The sequence below is a fragment of the Hyla sarda genome (assembly GCF_029499605.1).
Source record: "Hyla sarda isolate aHylSar1 chromosome 1 unlocalized genomic scaffold, aHylSar1.hap1 SUPER_1_unloc_21, whole genome shotgun sequence".
In the NCBI taxonomy this organism is placed as follows: domain Eukaryota; kingdom Metazoa; phylum Chordata; class Amphibia; order Anura; family Hylidae; genus Hyla; species Hyla sarda.
In genome coordinates this window covers 268,070-293,083 of record NW_026607583.1, presented here as the reverse complement: position 1 = coordinate 293,083, position 25,014 = coordinate 268,070, and the positions used below count along the sequence as shown (strand labels likewise).

General features: G+C 46.4%; 1 protein-coding gene across 1 annotated transcript; it reads right to left on the bottom strand.

Annotated features, from left to right (window-relative positions):
• Nucleotides 1-14,148: 14,148 nt before the first annotated feature.
• Nucleotides 14,149-17,517, bottom strand: LOC130298110 (uncharacterized). The gene is made up of 2 exons (XM_056551004.1): nt 16,352-17,517; nt 14,149-14,215 (listed from the first exon to the last, which is right to left on the bottom strand). Exon 1 carries the CDS (start codon nt 17,430-17,432, stop codon nt 16,596-16,598), a length of 837 nt encoding a protein of 278 aa, XP_056406979.1. The 5' UTR covers nt 17,433-17,517; the 3' UTR covers nt 14,149-14,215; nt 16,352-16,595.
• Nucleotides 17,518-25,014: the final 7,497 nt, after the last annotated feature.

Genomic DNA, 25,014 nt, shown 5'->3' with positions numbered 1-25,014 from the left:
CTACCTGAGGAATTCTGCAGGAATTGTGCAGTGTGAACTCATTTTTCGCCAGTACATTTCCTCGAAGCGGGCGCGGTATGGCGTGAAACTCTACAAACTTTGCGAGAGTACCTCCGAGTACACTTACAAGTTTAGAGTATATGAGGGACGAGATTCCCGTACTAAACCCCCAGAATGTCCCCCCACTCTGGGTGTTAGTGAGAAGCTTTTGTGGGACCTTGCGCACCCATTGCTGGATAAGGGTTACCACGTGTACGTGGATAACTTTTATACCAGCATCCCTCTGTTCACATCCCTGACCGCCAGATCCACATCCGCTTGTGGGACCGTGGAGAAGAATCAGAGGGGCATCCCTCAAAATTTTGTACAGACACCTATGCCCAATAGTGAGTCCCGTGCCCTGACCCATGATAACCTGTTGCTGGTCAGGTATAAGCATAAGAGGCATGTCCTTATGCTGACCACTATTCATGGTAATGGCAGCTCACCTGTCCCTGTGTGAGGTACTTCAACACCGGTCCTCAAGCCCGATTGTATTCTGGACTACAATCACTATATGGGGGAAGTTGATCTTTCTGATCAAGTCCTCAAGCCATACATGGCCATGCGGAAAACATGGGCATGGTACAAAAAGTTGTGGTCTACATGCATGGTACAGGTTCCCATGTACAACTCTTTTGTACTGTCCCAGTACGCTGACAACACTGGGACATTCCTCCAGTTCCAAGAAGAATTCCTAAGGGCCCTGATCTTTGGTGACCGGGAAAGAGCAGGCCGGATTTCCCAAGGAACTGGAGTTATAGGTGCCAGGATCGTCCCAGGCCAAAACTTTCCAGGTGAGGTCCCCCACACTGGAAAGAAGGGACGATCCTAGAAAAAATGTAGTGTGTGTCACAAGAGGGAGATACGGAAGGACAAGAGGGGGATACTGCAGCACAAGAGGGGGATACTGCAGGACAAGAGGGGGATACTGCAGGACAAGAGGGGGATACTGCAGGACAAGAGGGGGATACGGAAGGACAAGAGGGGATACGGAAGGACAAGAGGGGGATATGGAAGGACAAGAGGGGGATACGGAAGGACAAGAGAGGGATATGGAAGGACAAGAGGGGGATACTGAAGGACAAGAGGAGGATACAGAAGGACAAGAGGGGGATACGGAAGGACACCACCACTCACTGTGACACGGGATACGGAAGGACACCACCACTCACTGTGACACTTGCCACGATCAACCGGGCCTCTGCATTAAGGAATGCTTCAGGGAGTATCACACTTCCATGGAGTACTACATTTTGAATCCTATTCTCTTTAATTTCCTATAATTCCAAATTTTAACCCCATAAACCACAAAATTGCCCAAAAAACCCTTTCATCAAAGAAAAAAAAAAAAAAAAACCCTGATAAGACCTCTGGAAGTATTTTTTTTCAAAAAATGGGTCCTGGGTCACTGAGTCACTATCATCGAAGGGCATTTATGTTGCCTCAAATAACAGAATAGGGACGGCCACACACATCACATTCACAGAATGATGATTCACAGCATAGGGTTTGGGGCGGGCACACTTTTTAGTTTTGGCTATGCTCTGGTGTGCATCCGCACACCAAATATGAGGTATGTCCTTTCTCCGAAGAAATGTATTTACAAATGTTCTCCTATTACTACTTGTGAAATTGAAAAATTTGGGGTAACCCCAGCATTTTACTGAAAAAAAATAAAAAAATTTTCCTTTTCACATCCCACTTTAATGAACATTTATCAAACACCTGTGGGGTTTTAAGGCTCACTGGACCCCTTGTACGTGCCTTGAGGTGTGTAGTTTCCAAAATAGTATGCCATGTGTTTTTTATTGTTGTTCTGGCTTCATAGGGGCTTCCTAAATGTGACATGCCCCCCAAAAACCATTTGAGCAAAATTTGCTTTCTAAAAGCCAAATGTGACTCCTTCTCTTCTGAGCATTGTAGTGCGACCGCAGGGCACTTGATGTCCACACATGGTGTATTTCCATATTCTTCTTTTTTTTTTCTTAAATCAGAAATTTTTATTAAACAAGTGGGGTTCCTGCCAACAGCATGTTGAATACTAGCATTCAATCTGCTGGTGGAATATAGTCATTGGGATATTGAGAAGATATAGCAAACAATATAATCAAAGGGGGATTAATGTTGTGGAAACTAAACAGTTAATATCCTTAAAGTACAGAATTTGTTGAGTGGCTTTAATGGCTAAGCTATAAAGCCAAAACATTTAAAAGAGAAAATTGCCTAGTCTGTGCGGGTACCAGGCTCCACTTAGCTGCAGCACCCTTTCCTCTAAACCCTAGTACAGATTCAGAAGGTTTAAATTGTATGATGAAACTGTTCCAAAAAGCAAACAAACCTGATACTAACACAACCTGTCATACATTGAGTTTATTGTTTCCTCAGGTCCAGAGATCTCAGATACCCCCAGCGGTCATGACATTTTCTGGCAATTTTACTCTCTTTGCACTCCCAGAGAATGAGAGCGGTACAAACCTGGGATCGTTGCCTGATGACTACTGTATGGAGAGGATTAACACAATAGGGAAAGATGGTGGCTGGGTTGAGCATGATACCCAAAGGGCTGACGTCCGGTGGTTATGCGGAGATAAACGGCTAAGAGCTAGGATCCCAGCCAATGCCTGAGGGTACTGTGGTCCAACTGGCTATGCCCCTCCATAACCTGTCAGTCACCCTGGAAAAGAGGCCACTCACGTAGCCAAAAGGACACCTCTCCTAAAGGGTCTTTTGATTCTCAGGCATACATTGATGAGATAGGGGATCCACGTGGAGTACCTAATGAGTTTAAGGCCAGAGATGAAGTGGCAGCAGGGTTTGAGCCTCTGTTCTTTTGGTGGAGAACAGTAAACAAAAATGTTGACTGAATAAATTACATCTGCTATAACCAACAGAGGTTTGTACATTCTATAAGGGATGTAGTCAAAGGCTTAGCAGAATAATTGGCCCCCACCTCTTTGATGGCCTGGCAAAATAGGATTGCCCTAGATATAGTACTAGCAGAAAGAGGAGGGGTCTGCAGGATGTTTGGCAGTATGTGTTGTACCTTTATTCCCAACAATACAGCTCCAGGAGGAATCGTGACCAGAGCAATCGAAGGAATGACTGCATTATCAAATGAGATGGCCAAGAACTCTGGAATAAGTCACCCATTCACCGACTGGCCTGAGGGATGGTTGGGAAGACGGACTGGATTGGTGACGTCTGCCCTCATCTCCATCACGATTGTGTTGGCCATCTTGGTGACCTGTGGATGTTGTTGCATTCCCTGCATCCGAGGACTATCTCAAAAACTGATTGAGACTGCTGTGACAAGAACTATATACCAAACTATTCCTCTAGAAGAAGATGTCTATGATGATACTTCCTCTCTATGAAGGAATGTCCAAAAACCCAGCTGAGGAAGGGACTTATGCTGAGATAAACTGAGAGAGTGAACATAGATATCAGAGGAGGGAATGTTGATAACATTATATTTTGATATCAATGTTCTCTGTATATATATAGTGTGGCAAGGAAAGGGTTTATTTCCCTTGCTAACTCTGGAGAATACTCCACCTGTGGCCTGATTAATGAGGCGTGTTACCTAAATGAGGACCCTGTTTAGGTAGCACGCAGAAGGCGCTGCGAGTGGTCCAAGAAGTGGTGTGAACTGTGAGTAACAGGTTGCAGGAGTCACATGTTTAACTGGCTGAGGGTAGCTCACCAGCTAGTAATCAGGGCATGCTATGTGTAGTCAGTGACCAGACGGTCTAGGACTTTATTTTGTTCCTGTTTATGTTTTGTTTTACCTGCAAGCTGTGGAAATAAAGCTGGCGAGGAGCCAGACTTGTATGCGGAACTGTGGTCTGTGGTGTTATTTTGAGGAACGTGACCAGGACGATCTCAGAGCTAATCCCCAAGACAGTTCGTCACATTTTGGTGGAGGATGCGGGCATGCCGTTGCGTTGGCAACCAACGAGCGAGTTGGAGAGGAGCTGTTGCTAGGAGCAACCCCCTGCAAGATTGCAAGTCGGAGGAGCCCAGCAGAGGAGTTCAAGCACAGTTTGGTGTCTGTGGAGGAGAATTGCTAGGGGCAACGGATCGAGATTTATTTTATTTTTTTTCAAGAAAATGGGACAACCTCGAAAGGCCGTTGCTGGGACCAACCGACATAGGCCACAAGCTGTGGTTGCCAAGACGGAAAAGAGGACCCGTGAGTTACTGGTGGGTGGAATCCCACTACTTGTGGAACTGGATTGCTGCCAGACTGTTTGCAGAATTATGCCAAACGTTATTCCATTCGTGAAGTCCCGACCAGAGTTTGGTAAGACTATTCCAATTGACTTTGAAATGTGTTTTGGGACATTGAGCCATATAATGGAGGTTTGTGCTGAACTTACAGTAGAAATTATTCTGGGTAGAGACTTTCCATATTTCTGGCAGTTGTTGGATGAGGAGAGTGAGCCAGAGAATACGCACACAAAGGTTCCGGAAGGAGTGAGGACTGGGGGGTCTCTACTGGACTGTGTGAATGGTGCTGTATATTGTGAACCCATGCAGGCTGATAATGTTTTTCTTGAAACACTTATGTTAATGTATTCTGATGTAAAGAGTACTGTTGCCACCTCTCGCAGGACAAAAGAAAACCTGTGTGAGCTGGAAATAGAAGGTAAAAAGATGATGGTTTTGTTAGATCCAAAATGTGTAATAAGTCTGGTAAAGAATAGTTGCAGAAAGCCAGACCCTGCTGTAATGTCTATACAAGCCGGTATTTGGAGTTATTAAACAGTTAATGTGTGTATTTCTACTCCCTATGGTACCATAAGTCACAAGGTTGCAATAGAGCCAACCTTAGAGTATGAAGTAGTGCTGGGGAAAGATTTTCCGTTTTTTCAACAGTTGTTGGAAGATAGTCAGGTGACTAGAGCAGGAACACCTGATAGGCTCATAACACTTGATTTACACCACATAGCAGGGGACAGTAACCCAGCAGAGGATGAGGATGGGGAGTGTCAGCAGACCCTAGGTAGATCTCAGGTGGGAGTGTGCCAGACCACTAGGGGAGCTGAAGAACAGTCCGCGAGTCAAGTTAAAGAGGTGACTGGAAAAGAAACTACAGAGATGGCTGTGGAAAAACCAAAACTCCGGAAAAGAGTACCAGTGGAGCTGGGGGCTGCGCTTATGGTCACAGACAGAGTCCTAAGTGAAGGAGATGTGGCATCTGGACCAGAGAGGGGTTGTAACCAGGAAGGTCGAACCACTGGACCAGATATTGTTGCAGACCCAGGAGCCCTAGTCGGTTTTGCCAGGCCGTGGAGAGACTGTGACAAGACAAAAGAAAAGTCTACCAAGGAGCCGAGAGACAGTTCAGAGGAACTGTTCAGGAATCACCCTGACTTGCTGGTGCCAAGAGCCATTGAAGTTGTTGCCAGGGGCAACAAGCTTACCGCCAAGGGATTGCCGGTCTGACGGGAGTGTTTAGCAAGAGTCTCAAGAGTTGCCAAAGTGATGGGAGAGGAAGTGTGCCAGGTGTCGGTGTCACCTGTTGTTGATGATGGTGATGAGGCAAAAGTGTCCGCAACCCCGAAAAAGGGGGAGACTTCATCTAGAGATGGAGAAGAGCTGGGTCGAGTGTATGACAGAGGACCAGAGGATGTCTCAAGGTCTAACAGCGAGAGTGAGGAGACCGCTGTCAGTAAAAGGTCTCGGAAAGATGAGCTGGCCTAGGGAAAAAACTGGAGCAGATCCAGAATCTGGAAGAATCCCTGCAGATGGTTTCTGTGAAGTTGACAGAGAAAGAAAGAGGTACATCGCTTGACAGAGGAGAGGGACAAATCGCTTGCTGACTTTAAGAAAGAGCAAGAAGCGAGGCTTCAGCTGGAAAGTCATGGAGCACCACAGAAGTGAGTTTGTGGCTCTGCAGGATGAACTGTCCCGCTCCCAGGGTCTTGTGACCAGCAAGGAGAGTAAAGTGCAGAGTCTGGCCAAGCGGATGTCATTCCAGGAAGAAGAAGTGAGTCTTCTACATGGTGCATATCAGGCCATGGAAAAAATAGAAAAAGAGAAGGATGAAATGAAGATGGAAGCTTAGGCTCTTGCCAGCAATCTGGAGTGTCTCTAAATCTAAGAGACAACTTGAGGAGGAAGTCAAGGCGAAGAGTGCCCTTGCACATGCTCTTCAATCTGCTCGTCATGACAATGACTTGCTCTGTGAGCAGTATGAGGAGGCCCTGGAACAAGTTGAGACTCTGAAACATGAAAACAAGAACTTGCAACAGGAGATCTCAGATCTATCTGAACAGATTGGTGGGAGTGGAAAATGTATCAATGAGTTAGAGAAGACCAAGAAACAGTTGCTGGACAGTGAGAAGATGATCTCCGCAAACCTCGAGTGAGCAGCTGAAATATATAAATCTGGAAGATGACATGAAGATCTTAAAAGAGAGCCTGGAAGCGCAGAAGGTCCCACGTAGCTGCCTTGGTTTTGCTGGGAGCGCAACTCTACGAGCAGGTGGCTGTGCTGGCGGACAATGAACAGTTAAGGAAACAATTGCTGTCTATGGAAGATACTGTCAGACTTGACAGAATTACTTGACAGTGAGAGAATTAAGTCTGCTGAGCTCCAGTGTAAGCAGCAAAAATGTGAGAAAAAGGACCAGGAAGTCCTAAAAGAGAGCAGAGACCAAGCTATGGTGGAATTGGCTCAAGAAAGGCTTCTGGGGCAGAAGTTACAGGATACAGGGATGCTTTCCCGGTAAAAAGTCCTCTAATGCTAAGATTGAGGTGAAGCCCTGTAAGAAGTCCTCTGAAGCTAGGACTGAGCTGAAACCTGGTGTGAAATCCTCTGAAGTGGAGACTAAGGAGAAGTCAGGCGGGAAATCCTCTGAACCTGAGCAGACCAAAAATTCTGAAGGTAATGCTGAGGCAGAGAAATTCTCTGAAGCAGAAACTAAACCAGAGTCAACCTCGAAAGCTATGAGTGAAGAGAATGGCACAACTGAAGCTACAGGTGAAGAGAAGAGTAAGCCTGAAGAAGCTGCAGAGAAGAGCCAAACAGTAGTAGAAGCTGATTCTACACAAGAATCTGAAGGAGCCAAAGACTCTGAAGCCAAACCTGAGGAAGCTGGTGCCCCTGAAGAGAAAGCTGGAAGGGATGAGGTGAAACCATGTGAGAAATCCACTGAAGTCAAAACTGTGGTGAAACCAGGTGGGAAGCCTTCTAAAGTTGAAACTGAGATGGACCCGTGTCGGAGGTCCTCTGAAGCTACAGAGAACAAGACAGTGGTTGGTGAAGCCACTGAGGCCGAAAGATTCTCTGAAGCAGAGGCAGAGGTCCGGCAAGCCAGAAGAAGACAAAGGTTAGAAGCCTCGGTCCTCTCTGTCCTTAATTTCAAGAACCCTGCCCACACCAGGGTGAAGAACCTGGTACTGGAGAGGTGTGACCGAGAGACTTGCAATTGGTGGCTGGTAAAAGTCCGGAAGAATAAAGTCAAGGACTTCAGAGACTGTGGGACAAAAGTTGTCCAAGAGAAAGGAAAGGCAGATGGTTTCTGCCTTTCAAATACATGTGCTCCTTCCCGGTGGTCTGAGCAAAGGGGGGGGGGGGATATGTGGCAGTGTGGCAAGGAAAGGGTGTATTTCCCTTGCTAACTCTGGAGAATGCTCCACCTGTGGCCTGATTAATGAGGTATCACAAAGGGAAAGTGTGTTTAAAAGGAAAGGAAACAGAATAGTTGGGGTCTCCCTGGGAAACAGTATGCTGGCTGTTAGAGGGGGAGACACACGGACCCTGTTTAGGTAACACGCAGAAGGCGCTGCGAGTGGTCCAAGAAGTGGTGTGAACTGTGAGTAACAGGTTGCAGGAGTCACATGTTTAACCCCTTAAGGACCGGAGGTTTTTCCGTTTTTGCATTTTCGTTTTTTGCTCCTTGCCTTTAAAAAATCATAACTCTTTCAAATTTACACCTAAAAATCCATATGATGGCTTATTTTTTGCGCCACCAATTCTACTTTGTAATGACGTCAGTCATTTTGCCCAAAAATCTATGGTGAAGCGGGAAAAAAAATCATTGTGCGACAAAATTGAAAAAAAAAACGCTGTTTTGTAACTTTTGGGGGCTTCCGTTTCTACGTAGTACATTTTTCGGTAAAAATGACACCTGATATGTATTCTGTAGGTCCATACGATTAAAATGATACCCTACTTATATAGGTTTGATTTTGTCGGACTTTTGGAAAAAATCATAACTACATGCAGGAAAATTAATACGTTTAAAATTGTCATCTTCTGACCCCTATAACTTTTTTATTTTTCCGTGTATGGGGCGGTATGAGGGCTCATTTTTTGCGCCGTGATCTGAAGTTTTTAACGGTACCATTTTTGCATTGATAGGACTTATTGATCTTTTTATTCATTTTTAAATGATATAAAAAGTGACCAAAAATGCACTATTTTGGACTTTGGAATTTTTTTGCGCGCACGCCATTGACCGAGCGGTTTAATTAATGATATATTTTTATAATTCGGACATTTCCGCACGCGGTGATACCACATATGTTTATTTTTATTTTTATTTACACTGTGTTTTTTTTTTATTGGAAAAGGGGGGTGATTCAAACTTAAATGAGTTAAATGATCTTTATTCACTTTTTTTTTTCACTTTTTTTTTTGCAGTGTTATAGGTCCCATAGGGACCTATAACACTGCACACACTGATCTTCTATGTTGATCACTGGTTTCTCATAAGAAACCAGTGATCAACGATTCTGCCGCATGACTGCTCATGCCTGGATCTCAGGCACTGAGCAGTCATTCGGCGATCGGACAGCGAGGAGGCAGGAAGGGGCCCTCCCGCTGTCCTGTCAGCTGTTCGGGATGCCGCGATTAGCCGCGGCTATCCCGAACAGCCCGACTGAGCTAGCCGGGAACTTTCACTTTCACTTTTAGCCGCGCGGCTCAGCTTTGAGCGCGCGGCTAAAGGGTTAATAGCGCGCGGCGCCGCGATCGGCGCTGCGCGCTATTAGAGGCGGGTCCCGGCTTCACTATGACGCCGGGCCCGCCATGATATGACGCGGCGTTACTGTGTAACCCCGCGTTATATCAGAAGAGCAGGACCAAGGACGTACCGGTACGTCCTTGGTCCTTAAGGGGTTAACTGGCTGAGGGTAGCTCACCAGCTAGTAGTCAGGGCATGCTGATATGTGTAGTCAGTGACCAGATGGTCTAGGACTTTATTTTGTTCCTGTCCTGTTTATGTTTTGCTTTACCTGCAACCTGTGGAAATAAAGCTGATATATATGTCACGATGCCGGCTGGCAGGTAGTGGATCCTCTGTGCCAGAGAGGGATTGGCGTGGACCGTGCTAGTGGACCGGTTCTAAGCCACTACTGGTTTTCACCAGAGCCCGCCGCAAAGCGGGATGGTCTTGCTGCGGCGGTAGTGACCAGGTCGTATCCACTAGCAACGGCTCACCTCTCTGGCTGCTGAAGATACTGAAGATAGGCGAGGTACAAGGGAGTAGGCAGTAGCAAGGTCGGACGTAGCAGATGGTCGGGGGCAGGCGGCAAGGTTCGTAGTCAGGGGAGATAGCAAAGGTACTGGTACACAGGCTATTTAACACACAAGGAACGCTTTCACTGGCACTAAGGCAACAAGATCCGGCAAGGGAGTGCAAGGGAGGAGACTAGATATAGCCAGGGAACAGGTGGGAACCAATTAAGCTAATTGGGCCAGGCACCAATCATTGGTGCACTGGCCCTTTAAGTCTCAGGGAGCTGGCGCGCGCGCGCCCTAGAGAGCGGAGCCGCGCGCGCCAGCACATGATCGCAGGAGACGGGAACGGGTAAGTGACCTGGGATGCGACTCGCAAGCGGGCGCGTCCCGCTGTGCGAATCGCATCCCCAACGGCCATGGCAGAGCAGCGCTCCCGGTCAGCGCTGACCGGGGAGCTGCAGGGAGAAGAACGCCGTGAGCGCTCCGGGGAGGAGCGGGGACCCGGAGCGCTAGGCGTAACAGTACCCCCCCCCCTTAGGTCTCCCCTTCTCTTTATCGGGTAACTGCCTCCCCTGGGATGAGGACACCGGGAAAGGATGGAGGGATTCCTCAACGGCAGGCAGAACCGCAGGAGTAGGAATGGGGAGAGAGGGCAGAGGGCGAGACCTGGCACGGGGCAGTGTGACACCAGGACGAGGGCCATGAGGGGACACAGAAGCTTGCCTGATGGAACTGGGAGGGGGGGAGGGGCATTTCCTGTGGCAGGCAGAGTCCTTAAAGACCTTAGGGGGACCGAATACAGGAGGAACCACAGAGTTACGGCAAGGGTTACTGGGAACCGGTTTTAGACAGTTCTTGGCACAAGAGGACCCCCAACTCTTGATCTCCCCAGTGGACCAATCCAGGATTGGGGAATGAAGTTGAAGCCAGGGAAGTCCAAGGAGAATTTCCGAGGTGCAATTGGGGAGGACCAAAAGTTCAATCCTCTCGTGATGAGATCCGATGCTCATAAGAAGGGGCTCCGTGCGGAAACGTATGGTACAGTCCAACCTGGCTCCGTTGACCGCGGAAATGTGGAGTGGCTTGACAAGACGGGTCACCGGAATACGGAATTTATTCACAAGGGACTCCCGAATAAAATTGCCAGAAGCTCCAGAGTCCAGGCAGGCCACGGCTGAGAGGGGAGAGCTGGCTGAAGTGGAAATCCGAACAGGTACCGTGAGACGTGGAGAAGCCGACTTGGCATCAAGAGACGCCACACCCACGAGAGCTGAGTGCGAGCGTGCGTTTCCCAGACGTGGAGGACGGATTGGGCAATCCACCAAAAAATGTTCAGTACTGGCACAGTACAGGCAAAGATTCTCTTCCTTACGGCGATTCCTCTCTTCCAGGGTCAGGCGAGACCGATCCACTTGCATGGCCTCCTCGGCGGGAGGCCTAGGCGCAGGTTGCAATGGAGACTGTGGGAGAGGTGGCCAAAGATCTAAGTCTTTTTCCTGGCGGAGCTCTTGATGCCTCTCAGAAAAACGCATGTCAATGCGAGTGGCTAGATGAATGAGTTCATGCAGATTAGCAGGAGTCTCTCGTGCGGCCAGAACATCTTTAATGTTGCTGGATAGGCCTTTTTTGAAGGTCGCGCAGAGGGCCTCATTATTCCAGGACAATTCTGAAGCAAGAGTACGGAATTGTACGGCATACTCGCCAACGGAAGAATTACCCTGGACTAGGTTCAACAGGGCAGTCTCAGCAGAAGAGGCTCGGGCAGGTTCCTCAAAGACACTTCGGATTTCCGAGAAGAAGGAGTGTACAGAGGCAGTGACGGGGTCATTGCGGTCCCAGAGCGGTGTGGCCCATGACAGGGCTTTTCCGGACAGAAGGCTGACTACGAAAGCCACCTTAGACCTTTCAGTGGGAAACAGGTCCGACATCATCTCCAGATGCAGGGAACATTGGGAAAGAAAGCCACGGCAAAACTTAGAGTCCCCATTAAATTTGTCCGGCAAAGACAGGCGGAGGCTAGGAGTGGCCACTCGCTGCGGAAGGGGTGCAGGAGCTGGCGGAGGAGATGGTTGTTGCTGCTGTAGCTGAGACTGAACTTGCTGTAGCTGCGACTGTTGCTGCTGTTGCTGTGACTGGAGCTGCTGTAGCTGCGACTGGAGTTGCTGTGTCATGGAGGTCAAGTACGACAGCTGGTGCTCTTGTCGGGCGACCAATGTAGGGAGGTCGGCGGCAGCTGGCAGAGGAACTTCAGCGGGATCCATGGCCGGATCTACTGTCACGATGCCGGCTGGCAGGTAGTGGATCCTCTGTGCCAGAGAGGGATTGGCGTGGACCGTGCTAGTGGACCGGTTCTAAGCCACTACTGGTTTTCACCAGAGCCCGCCGCAAAGCGGGATGGTCTTGCTGCGGCGGTAGTGACCAGGTCGTATCCACTAGCAACGGCTCACCTCTCTGGCTGCTGAAGATACTGAAGATAGGCGAGGTACAAGGGAGTAGGCAGTAGCAAGGTCGGACGTAGCAGATGGTCGGGGGCAGGCGGCAAGGTTCGTAGTCAGGGGAGATAGCAAAGGTACTGGTACACAGGCTATTTAACACACAAGGAACGCTTTCACTGGCACTAAGGCAACAAGATCCGGCAAGGGAGTGCAAGGGAGGAGACTAGATATAGCCAGGGAACAGGTGGGAACCAATTAAGCTAATTGGGCCAGGCACCAATCATTGGTGCACTGGCCCTTTAAGTCTCAGGGAGCTGGCGCGCGCGCGCCCTAGAGAGCGGAGCCGCGCGCGCCAGCACATGATCGCAGGAGACGGGAACGGGTAAGTGACCTGGGATGCGACTCGCAAGCGGGCGCGTCCCGCTGTGCGAATCGCATCCCCAACGGCCATGGCAGAGCAGCGCTCCCGGTCAGCGCTGACCGGGGAGCTGCAGGGAGAAGAACGCCGTGAGCGCTCCGGGGAGGAGCGGGGACCCGGAGCGCTAGGCGTAACAATATATATATATATATATATATATATATATTTATATAGAGAGAGAGAGAGAGAGAGCGAGCAGCACCCTAGGCAAACAAGAATCTGTGCACGCAGAGTCCAGACCCGGGTCAGGGATCCATATGTAAGCAAAAAATTGGAAATATCCGCAGCACACTGGGTAGTAAAATCCCAAAAAGTTTTTATTCCATCACAGTGAGGGTGTCCAGAACAACGTTTCAACCAGCTCCCTGGTCTTTTTCAAGCTCAGTATACAATGTGCACAACACACAATTTATAAGGGTATTCATCAAGTACCAAGATAAGTGTCAATAAATCCATAACATCAAATATAATGTGAAAAAGAATCAATCTTTTAAAAATAATCAAATACATCATACCAAGATAGTGAAAATATACAAATCAATACATAATCAATTCCAAAGTGTACATAAATACTGTGCTATGTGCACCAATACCTTAATAGGTGTCCGATTGTATAGATCATATGGGTGCAAATTAAAAACAAAGCAGTTGCTAGGGGAAGCTCACTCACCCGGACGAACTCTGGCTTGTAAACAAAGAGAATGCGCATGCGCGGCGAACCAAGCCGCCGTACATAGCGCGACACAAAGTATAACTTCCTGTCGCTGTCTATGGGCGTGTTCAGAGCACGTCCGCTAAACAACTTCCGCCTACATGGACTTAATCAGAGCGCGTTCGTTGGCATGGCAACGCGTCACTAGTCTCCAGCGCATGCGCAATGGATACCAACACCCGCGACTAAGTTCCGACAGAAGGCATCAGCCACGCAGGCGCAAAGAGTCCAGTATATCACACGTATGGACAGATAGATATCTCAAATGTGGATATTATAGCCTCAATAAAATAACAGAATACATAAAAGAAAATGACATGAAAAAAAAAAAATAAGAAGAAATACTATATAAAACAAAATCAAATAAAAATCAAGGTTATGAAAAGATAATGAATAATATTTTATAGTCCAAGGGTATCATAAATTCATTCAGAGTGGTGATACCACAGCCTGGCAAAACCTGGGTTCGATGTTGGCGCATGTCAATCAGCACATTTGTGACAAATGGCATACACCATTGGGTCCATGTCCCATCTCACCCAATTACTTGGTTGATGATAAGGACATGTCACCTCTACACCTCCCACTGGACCCTCCAGTCACATTATGCCCAGGTACCCACACACTCAAGGCCCTGTTGCTATGGTCCAAAATAAGTTAACCCTTCTAAGGACTAGTACGGTTGATATAACCAACCCCTGATCAAAATTAATGTGAAAATAAAACAATTAAAACAAAAAAATAAAATTTAAAAAATAATGAATAGAACAACATTAATAAGTGAACAATAAAAATGAAAAAAATAGAATTAAAATAAATATAAATGTAAATAAAATTAATAATAAAGGATTAAAAATAAAAAATAAAGAATAAAAAATAAAGAAAAAAATTTAAAAGAAGTAATAAAAAATGAAAATAAAATCAAAATTTGATAGGAATAAAGAATGAAAACAGCACTTAAGGCTCTCCCAAATCACACTGTCCAACGTGTGAGCTGCCGCCCATGCCTAAAGTGCGATCACAGACTACTCCATAACATGATTAGATTAAACAATTTATTGAGTACAGAAAAGAAAGAATTGTTCATCAATCCTTGATATAGTCCGATGAGTTGAGCATATCCTCCCAGCCGCATACTGCAAAAGGAGCAAGAAATAAGAGGTATTGATAAATCTTTCTTAATACATAAAACAATATATATACTGAGTATACAGATGCAGAGAAATCAAAGTAGAGGGAAAAGAACCGAGGCACAACCCCCTATCTACCAACAACCCTTGATGACACTTTAAATTCAACATTTAGGCCACCTGGCCTAAGTGTGCCCAATGCGAAGATCCATTTTAGTTCTCTTCTTTTAAGTAATCCCTGTCTATCACCACCCCTCCCCAGAGGAGGGACATGGTCAATGACCATGAATTTCAGATCACCCTCACCATGTCCCACCTCTGAGAAGTGTTTGGGCACAGGTAGATCATCCTTGTGTTTTCTAATGGTATATCTATGTTGATTTAGTCGCGTCTTCATGTCCCATGTGGTCTCTCCGACATATAGGAGACCACATGGGCACCACAATACATAGATCCCATAAGAGGAATTACAATTTAGATAGAAATTAATAGGGTACTCAGTTCCCAAATTGGGATGTATGAATTTATCACCTTTTTGCATATATTTACAATTAATGCAGTTTCTGCACGGAAAACAACCCTTTTTCTCTGATATAAAAAAGTTTGTCTCTGTCCTTTCTTTTGTGACACGTCTGCACGTACCAAATTATCTCTCAAACTTGTGGCTCTTCTGTATGACATTAGCGGAGGTTGTAAAAATTCTGGAATATGTCCCAGACCTGAAAAGAGATGCCAATGTTTTCGTAATATTTTACCTATTTCAGGGGAGGAGTCATTATATGTGCTCACAAAGGCTAATCTTGCCGTCTGATTCCTGTCAGTCTGTTGTGAGCCATCAGTCATCACTCTAGCATGCTGTGTCTGTATCAGCTGCATTGGATAACCTCTATCTCTAAAGTTGTCAGTCATTAGCTCTAATGCTCTATCAAGTTTGTCAGAAGTGTCTGTGATCCTCCTTGCCCTCAGCATCTGGCTGAAGGGCAAGGAGTTCACCATCAGTCGGGGGTGGCAACTGTCATACCTTAAAAGGGTGTTCCGGTCCGTTTCCTTAACAAATAGATCAGTGGTCAGGCGATCACCCTCCAATGTGAGGAGTATGTCAAGAAAACTGATGGAACTAGTTGAATAAGTCAGGGTAAATTGTATGTCTCTTGTTCTACCATTAAGGTAGGCCTGAAAAGTGTGTTAATATCTCCTGTCCAAACCAAGAAAATATCATCTATGTATCGCCACCACTCCAGGATAAACCCGGAGTGGTGGGATACATAGACGTGTTGTTCCTCAAAAAAACTCATTAAAATATTTGCATACGTCGGGGCCACATTGCTGCCCATTGCAGTACCCCGACGTTGCAAATAAAAAGTACCATCAAAAAGAAAATAGTTGTTCTCAAGCACCAGTAGTAACAATGTGATCACAAAATCTATTTTTTTCACCAGAATAATTTGCCCTCCGCAAACAGTCACTGACAGCCTCTACACCCCCATCATGCTGGATGGAGGTGTAGAGGCTGACCACATCAAATTACGCTATTATAGCACTACTGGGTATATTCAGCCCTGAAATTTTTTGCAAAAAATCATTAGTGTCCCTTATATACGACCGTGCATTAACTGCAAACGGTCGTAACAACTTGTCAAGAAAAATGGACATCCGTGAGGTGATGGAATTCCTCCCGGACACGATGGGTCGTCCGGGAGGATTTCTCAGATCTTTATGAACTTTAGGTAACAGGTATAATTGAGGGGTCACCAGAAAGAGTACCTCCAAAAATTTACCCACATCTTCATCAATAAGATTCCTAGACAAACCATACTCAATAACTCCTTTGATCTTTTTTTCAATACTCATTTTGGGATCCCTAGGGAGGCACTCATATACAGTACTGTCTTGTAGCTGTCTCAAGGCTTCACTGACATACTGATCTCGGTCCATGACCACGACCGCACCGCCCTTGTCCGCGGGCTTGATGATGCGATCGTGGTCATGAACAAGAACTGCCAGGGAGTACATCTCGCTCCTAGTCATGTTGGGATACCTCAATTGTTTTATGTTATTCCTCAATTTTCCTAGATCTCTCTTTACACATAGTGCATATACATCAATAACATTAGTGTCGATGTTTGGGGAAAAATCACTTACATTTTTTAAGCCGTATTCTTTAAGTCGCATGGTTTCATAGAAGAAGAAGAGACATCAGTAGGAAAAGTCGATACATTTTTGCCTGCAAACCACATTTTAAGCTTAAATTTACGAACAAATTGCAAAAAATCTAACTCAAATTGAAACCAATCCATGGTGACGCTAGGGCAAAAACTTAGTCCTTTTTGTAAGAGTCCCTGCTGTTCAGGAGTAAGTTCTTTAGACGAAATGTTAATCACGGTGCTCATTTCTTTTTGAATATCTTGGTCTGTGGGGTGCCAGCGTTCCTTCTGTTGTTCCTGGTTCTTACGTTTCCTGTCATGCTTTCTGCCGCCCCGCCGACGGCATCTCCCTGGGGTGTGCGCTGTCCTAAAAAAGAAACAGATGAACCACTGTCCATGTTGTTGACCCCTTGTGGATTCTCCAGGACATTAGTTAAAGTTTCTTCACTATTAACTTTGTTCCTCTTAGTTCTTCTCTGATTATTAAATGGGGATCCCCAATTATAGACCTTATTGTTGGTATAATCCTGTACGTCTCTGTGCCATTGACGCTTTTTACCATCCTCCAACTCACTTCTAAATTTTGTTAGAAACTCTTTTTGTTTGTCAAGGAGATTATCCAGATCCTGTCCGGATATATTGTCCTTAAGTATTATTTCCACTTGTGTAACCAGCTGCTTTACTTTAGTAATATCATGAAAAATAAACTCCATATGCAAAAGCATGAGGTCAAATGCGTATCTATTTGATATTGCTTCAAACCTGCTGCGGTATTCAGTCTCATTCATATATGCACAATCCCTGGGTTGTGACCTTAACCCACGGGGGATCCTTTTAGCTTTGAAATATTCAGCTAGCATAGTGTGATGCAATTGTAAGCTGAGTAACTTCTTCGTGGCAAACTCATAATTCCTTTTAACATCAATCATTGATGGTGTATGTAGGAAAGTCCCATCCTCCGAAACATCTCCCAAAATCCTCGAGATATCTGCATCCGTATATGAAGAGACACCCATATTAGTAGAACTGGCAGACATACCTGCTTCCATGTTGCTGTGTATAACTGTCACAACGTCCATATAATAGGTTTAGCGCACGCTCATAGACCAAAGCATATAAATAGAAGGAGAGCAGCACCCTAGGCAAACAAGAATTGGTGCACGCAGAGTCCAGACCCGGGTAAGGGATCCATATGTAAGCAAAAAATTGGAAATATCCGCAGCACACTGGGTAGTAAAATCCCAAAAAGTTTTTATTCCATCACAGTGAGGGTGTCCAGAACAACGTTTCAACCAGCTCCCTGGTGGAAGTTGTCTAGCGGACGTGCTCTGAACACGCCCATAGACAGCGACAGGAAGTTATACATTGTGTCGTGCTATGCACGGCGGCTTGGTTTGCCGCGCATGCGCATTCTCTTTGTTTACAAGCCAGAGTTCGTCCGGGTGAGTGAGCTTCCCCTAGCAACTGCTTTGTTTTTAATTTGCACCCAGGTGTCTGATCTATACAATCGGACACCTATGAAGGTATTGGTGCACATAGCACAGTATTTATGTACACTTTGGAATTGATTATGTATTGATTTGTATATTTTCACTATCTTGGTATGATGTATTTGATTATTTTTAAAAGATTGATTCTTTTTCACATTATATTTGATGTTATGGATTTATTGACACTTATCTTGGTACTTGATGAATACCCTTATAAATTGTGTGTTGTGCACATTGTATACTGAGCTTGAAAAAGACCAGGGAGCTGGTTGAAACGTTGTTCTGGACACCCTCACTGTGATGGAATAAAAACTTTTTGGGATTTTACTACCCAGTGTGCTGTGGATATTTCCAATTTATATATATATATATATATATATATATATATATATATATATATATATATATATATATATATATAATATATATATATATTGTCTAACTTTAGATGGTGTTGGCCGGTTTTATCTAGTTTCAATTAACCATTGTCTTACTTCTGGCCAGTGCCCAGTGATGCTCGAAAACTATCCAAATGACCTTGGTAAATAATGAGGCTTTGTTGTATAACATGTTAAGAAAGTGTAAAAGGAATCCTGTGATTGGTAATAAAGTTATACACTATGAGGCATCGGGGTTCCTTCACGCTCAGTGTGTTGCTATATAAAAGGGCTGTAATCTATTTTGGGGTATGATTTTCTTCTGCGGAGCTGTTCTTTCTGTATGTTAGAGAACATCCACCTGTATGGATATATGTGCATTAAATCTGTCTGATAATAAACACGGCTGGAGATGACTGATCACAGGGAGGAATAGTTCCTAACAGACTGGAATGGGAAGCAAAATGTCAGCTCATTTACATGTAAATCTGTGTTATTTAGGAAATTAACCTTTACAAAAAGTGTTCCCCAGGTAGAGTAGCACATTGTAAGATTAAAATGACCTGGGATTATAGCTGTTTATTATAGAAAACTAAAGTAAATGACACAATGGAATGTCCATAGACTATAATGGGAAGGGAAATGTGATTTGGAGTCTGAACCATTTAACATATGAAATATATATTTAGCGCATACTGTGCTAGTTCAGTGGGATTATTTAAAATGGAGATGGGATTATAATTGGCTTCTATGAAATGACAAGGGGAATGACATAATGGAATGCCCATAGACTATAATGAGAAGTAACGTGATTTGGAGCATAAACCATTTAACATATCAAATACATCTTAACCCCTTAAGGATGCAGCTCATTTTAACCTTAAAGGAGAACTCCAGAATACAAAAATTGTCCCCCATACTGCCGGCAGTAAAAAAATAAAGATGTACATACCTTCCTCTGCTCCCCCGGGGCCTAAGGGTAACCGCCTCTGGCCTCCACCGCAATCCACTTCCTGGTTGCCGGTGGTCGGAGAATCATACTGCACTCAGCCAATCACCAGCCGCAGCGAAGTCCAACTCGGCCGGCGATAGGACCAGAGCCTTTTTTGCAAATCTGACCATTGTCACTTTAAGCATTAATAACTCTATGTTAGTGGTAAAATTTCGTCGATACTTGCATCATTTCTTGGTGAAAAAATTCCAAAATTTTATGAAAAATTTGAAAATTTAGCATTTTTTTTTTACTTTGAAGTTCTCTGCTTATAAGGAAAATGGATATCCCTAATACATTATATATTGATTCACATATACAATAGGGGAGATTTATCAAAGGATTTAGACTGGTTTTTCCTGTCTAAATTTGTCGCACAGAAAGTCGCAGTCTAAATATGTGCGACTTTTCTGCGACTTTTGCTGTAGAGGATTTTTAGAACATGATGCATGCAAGTCTATTTTAGACGGAAATGCATTGGAAAATGCATTGGTGCTGAATTTATCAAGTGCGACTTTTGTGCGACAAGTCGCATCTGCCCAAAATACGCTGAAATGTCAGAACATGTTGGAGCAGGTCTAAATGCAGTTTAAGCTGTAGACCCTGAAGTCTGAGCACAGAATTTATCAAGGGCTGTGAGACCTTTGATAAATTAGGAGCACAATAGACAGGAGACTACCACATACGCTGGTCTATAAGCATACCCAGAATAGACTAGATTAGGAAATGTCCCCCAATATGTCTACATATACAATATGTCCAATTTTTCACAAAATTTTCAAAATCTGAATTTTTCAGGGACCAGTTCAGTTTTGAAGTGGATTTGAGGGGTCTTCATATTAGAAATACCCCATAAATGACCTCATTATAAAAACTGCACCCCTCAAAGTATTCAAAATGACATTCAGTAAGTGTATTAACCCTTTAGGTGTTTCACAGGAATAGCAGCAAAGTGAAAGAGAAAATTCAAAATCTTAATTTTTTCCACTCGCATGTTCTTGTAGCCCCAGTTTTTGAATTTTTACAAGGGGTAAAAGGAGAGAAATCTTCCTAAAATGTGTAACCCAATTTCTCTCGAGTAAGGAAATATCTCATATGTGTATGTCAAGTGCTTCATCATTTCCTGGTGAAAAAATTCCAAAATTTGATAACTTTGAAACTCTCAGCTTATAAGGAAAATGGACATCCCAAATAACACTACAGCACTACAAGGCTCAGAAGGGAAGGAGCGACAATAGGATTTTGGAGAGTGAGTTTTTCTGAAATGGTTTTTGGGGGCATGTCACATTTAGGAAGCCTCTATGGTGCCAGAACAGCAAAAAAAAAAAAAAAAAAAACACAAGGAACTCAAGGAATGTAACAATGGGTACAGTGAGCCTTAACACCCCACAGGTGTTTGACGACTTTTTGTTAAAATTGGATGTGTAAATGATTTTTTTTTCACTAAAATGCTGTTTTCCCCCCAAATTTAATTTTTTTTTCAAGGGGTAATAGGAGAAAATGCCCCCCAAAATGTGTAACCCCATCTCTTCTAAGTATGGAAATACCCCATGTTACGACGTAAAATGCTCTGCTGGCGAACTACAAAGCTCAGAAAAGAAGGAGTCACATTTGGCTTTTGAAAAGCAAATTTAGCTGAAATGGTTTTTGGGGGGCATGTCCCATTTAGGAAGTCCCTATGGTGCCAGAACAGAAAAAAAACATAGCATACTATTTTGGAAACTACACCCCCCAAGAAACGTAAGAAGGGGTACAGTGAGCATTAACACCCCACAGGTGTTTGACGACTTTTTATTAAAGTCGGATGTGTAAATTGTTACGCCTAGCGCTCCGGGTCCCCGCTCCTCCCCGGAGCGCTCACGGCGTCTTTCTCCCTGCAGCGCCCCGGTCAGTCCCGCTGACCGGGAGCGCTGCACTGTCATGGCCGTTGGGGATGCGATTCGCACAGCGGGACGCGCCCGCTCGCGAGTCGCATCCCAGGTCACTTACCCGTCCCGGTCCCCTGCTGTCATGTGCTGGCGCGCGCGGCTCCGCTCTCTAGGGCGCGCGCGCGCCAGCTCTCTGAGACTTAAAGGGCCAGTGCACCAATGATTGGTGCCTGGCCCAATTAGCCTAATTGGCTTCCACCTGGTCCCTGACTATATCTGACCTCCTCCCATGCACTCCCTTGCCGGATCTTGTTGCCTTGTGCCAGTGAAAGCGTTTAGTGTTGTCCAAAGCCTGTGTACCTGAACTTCTGCTACCCATCCTGACTACGAACCTTGCCGCCTGCCCCCGACCTTCTGCTACGTCTGACCTTGCCTCTGCCTAGTCCTTCTGTCCCACGCCTTCTCAGCAGTCAGCGAGGTAGAGCCGTTGCTAGTGGATACGACCTGGTTGCTACTGCCGCAGCAAGACCATCCCGCTTTGCGGCGGGCTCTGGTGAAAACCAGTAGCCTCTTAGAACCGGTCCACTAGCACGGTCCACGCCAATCCCTCGCTGACACAGAGGATCCACTACCTGGAAGCCGAATCGTGACAGTAGATCCGGCCATGGATCCCGCTGAGGTGCCGCTGCCAAGTCTCGCTGATCTTCCCACGGTGGTCGCTCAGCAATCGCAGCAGATTGCCCAACAAGGACAGCAGCTGTCGCAGTTGACCGCCATGTTACAGCAACTTCTGCCTCTGCTACAGCAGCAACCATCTCCTCCGCCAGCTCCTGCACCTCCTCCGCAGCGAGTGGCCGCTCCTAACCTACGCTTGTCCCTGCCGGACAAATTTGATGGGGACTCTAAACTCTGCCGTGGATTTTTGTCTCAGTGTTCCCTGCATATGGAGATGTTGTCGGACTTGTTTCCTACAGAACGGTCTAAGGTGGCGTTCGTAGTGAGCCTTCTTTCAGGAAAGGCCTTGTCTTGGGCCACACCGCTCTGGGACCGCAATGATCCTGCCACAGCCACAGTCCAGTCCTTCTTCGCTGAAGTCCGAAGTGTCTTCGAGGAACCTGCCCGAGCCTCTTCTGCTGAGACTGCCTTGCTGAACCTGGTCCAGGGTAATTCTTCCGTTGGCGAGTACGCCATACAATTTCGTACTCTTGCTTCTGAACTATCCTGGAATAATGAGGCTCTCTGCGCGACCTTTAAAAAAGGCCTATCCAGTCGCATCAAGGATGTGCTGGCCGCAGGAGAGATTCCTGCCAACCTCCAAGAACTCATCCATTTGGCTACCCGCATTGACATGCGTTTTTCTGAGCGACACCAAGAGCACCGCCAGGAAAAAGACTTAGATCTCTGGGCACCTCTCCCACAGCATCCTTTGCAGTCTTCGCCTGGGCCTCCCGCCGAGGAGGCCATGCAAGTGGATCGGTCTCGCCTGACCCAGGAAGAGAGGAATCGCCGTAGAGAGGAAAATCTCTGTCTGTACTGTGCCAGTACTGAGCATTTCTTGGTGGATTGCCCTATCCGTCCTCCACGCCTGGGAAACGCACGCACGCACCCAGCTCACGTGGGTGTTGCATCTTTTGGTTCTAAGTCTTCTTCTCCACGTCTCACGGTGCCCGTGCGGATTTCTTCTACAGCCAACTCCTCCCTCTCAGCCGTGGCCTGCTTGGACTCTGGTGCCTCTGGAAATTTTATTTTGGAGTCGTTTGTTAATAAATTCAGCATCCCGGTGACCCGTCTCGTCAAGCCGCTCTACATTTCCGCGGTCAACAGAGCCAGATAGGACTGCACCGTGCGTTACCGCACAGAGCCCCTCCTCATGTCTATTGGACCCCACCTTGAGAGGATTGAGTTCTTCATTCTCCCCAACTGTACCTCTGAGGTCCTCCTCGGTCTGCCTTGGCTCCGGCTTCATTCCCCCACCATTGATTGGACCACCGGGGAGATCAGGAACTGGGACTCTGCCTGCCACAGGAAGTGCCTCTCCCCCCCTCCCAGTCCCGTCAGGCAAGCTTCTGTGCCTCCCCATGGCCCCCGTCCTGGTGTCACACTGCCCCGTGCCAGGCCTCGCCCTCTGCCCTCCCTCCTCATTCCCACTCCTGCTGTACTGCCTGCCGTTGAGGAAACCCTCCATTCTTTCCCGGTGTCCTCATCCCAGGGGAGGCAGTTATCGGACAAAGAGAAGGGGAGACCTAAGGGGGGGGGGTACTGTTACGCCTAGCGCTCCGGGTCCCCGCTCCTCCCCGGAGCGCTCACGGCGTCTTTCTCCCTGCAGCGCCCCGGTCAGTCCCGCTGACCGGGAGCGCTGCACTGTCATGGCCGTTGGGGATGCGATTCGCACAGCGGGACGCGCCCGCTCGCGAGTCGCATCCCAGGTCACTTACCCGTCCCGGTCCCCTGCTGTCATGTGCTGGCGCGCGCGGCTCCGCTCTCTAGGGCGCGCGCGCGCCAGCTCTCTGAGACTTAAAGGGCCAGTGCACCAATGATTGGTGCCTGGCCCAATTAGCCTAATTGGCTTCCACCTGGTCCCTGACTATATCTGACCTCCTCCCATGCACTCCCTTGCCGGATCTTGTTGCCTTGTGCCAGTGAAAGCGTTTAGTGTTGTCCAAAGCCTGTGTACCTGAACTTCTGCTACCCATCCTGACTACGAACCTTGCCGCCTGCCCCCGACCTTCTGCTACGTCTGACCTTGCCTCTGCCTAGTCCTTCTGTCCCACGCCTTCTCAGCAGTCAGCGAGGTAGAGCCGTTGCTAGTGGATACGACCTGGTTGCTACTGCCGCAGCAAGACCATCCCTCTTTGCGGCGGGCTCTGGTGAAAACCAGTAGCCTCTTAGAACCGGTCCACTAGCACGGTCCACGCCAATCCCTCGCTGACACAGAGGATCCACTACCTGGAAGCCGAATCGTGACATAAATGAAAAAAAAAATGTCACTACAATGCTGTTTTTTCCCCAAATTTTACATTTTTACAAGGGGTTATAGGAGAAAATGCCCCCCCAAATTTGTAACCCCATGGTTGGGTATGGAAATACCCAATGTGTGGATGTCAAGTGCTCTATGGGTGCACTACAATGCCCAGAAGAGGAGGAGCGCCATTGAGCTTTTGGAGAGAGAATTTGTTGGAATGGATGGCGGAGGCCATGTGCGTTTACAAAGCTCCCCGTGGTGCCAGAACAGTGGACCCTCCCACATGTGACCCCATTTTGGAAACTACACCCCTCACAAAATTTAAAAAAATTAAATATTCCATTTTAACGGACCACTGTTCCAAAAATCTGTCAGACACCTGTGGGGTGTAAATGTTCACTTCACCCCTTATAACATTACGTGAGGGGTGTAGTTTCCAAAATGCGGTCACATGTGGGGGAGGGGGGGTCCACTGTTCTGGCACTATGGGGACTTCTCTTCTGAGCATTGTAGTTTGCCCGCAGAGCACTTTACATCCACATATGGGGTATGTTCTTACTTAGAAGAAATGGGGTTACAAATTTTGGGGGCTTTTTTTTCCTATTTTCCCTTGTGAAAATAAAAAATTTAGGGTAACTCCAGCATTTTAGTGAAAAACATTATTTTTTCTTTTACCCTCGAACATTAACGAAAATTTGTCAAACACCTGTGGGGTGCTAAGGCTCACTATACCCCTTGTTACATTCCATGAGTGGTGTAATTTCCAAAATGGGGTCACATGTGGGTATTTATTTTTTTGCGTTTTTGTCAGAACGGCTGTAAAATCAGCCATCCCTGTGCAAATCACCAATTTAGGCCTCAAATGTACATAGTGCGCTCTCACTCCTGAGCCTTGTTGTGCGTCCGCAGAGCATTTTACACCCACGTATGGGGTATTTCCGTACTCAGGAGAAATTGCATTACAAATTTTTTC

Excerpts from the sequence above, each read along its gene's own strand:
- LOC130298110 (XM_056551004.1), bottom strand. The coding sequence starts at position 17,432 with ATGGACGTTGTGACAGTTATACACAGCAACATGGAAGCAGGTATGTCT.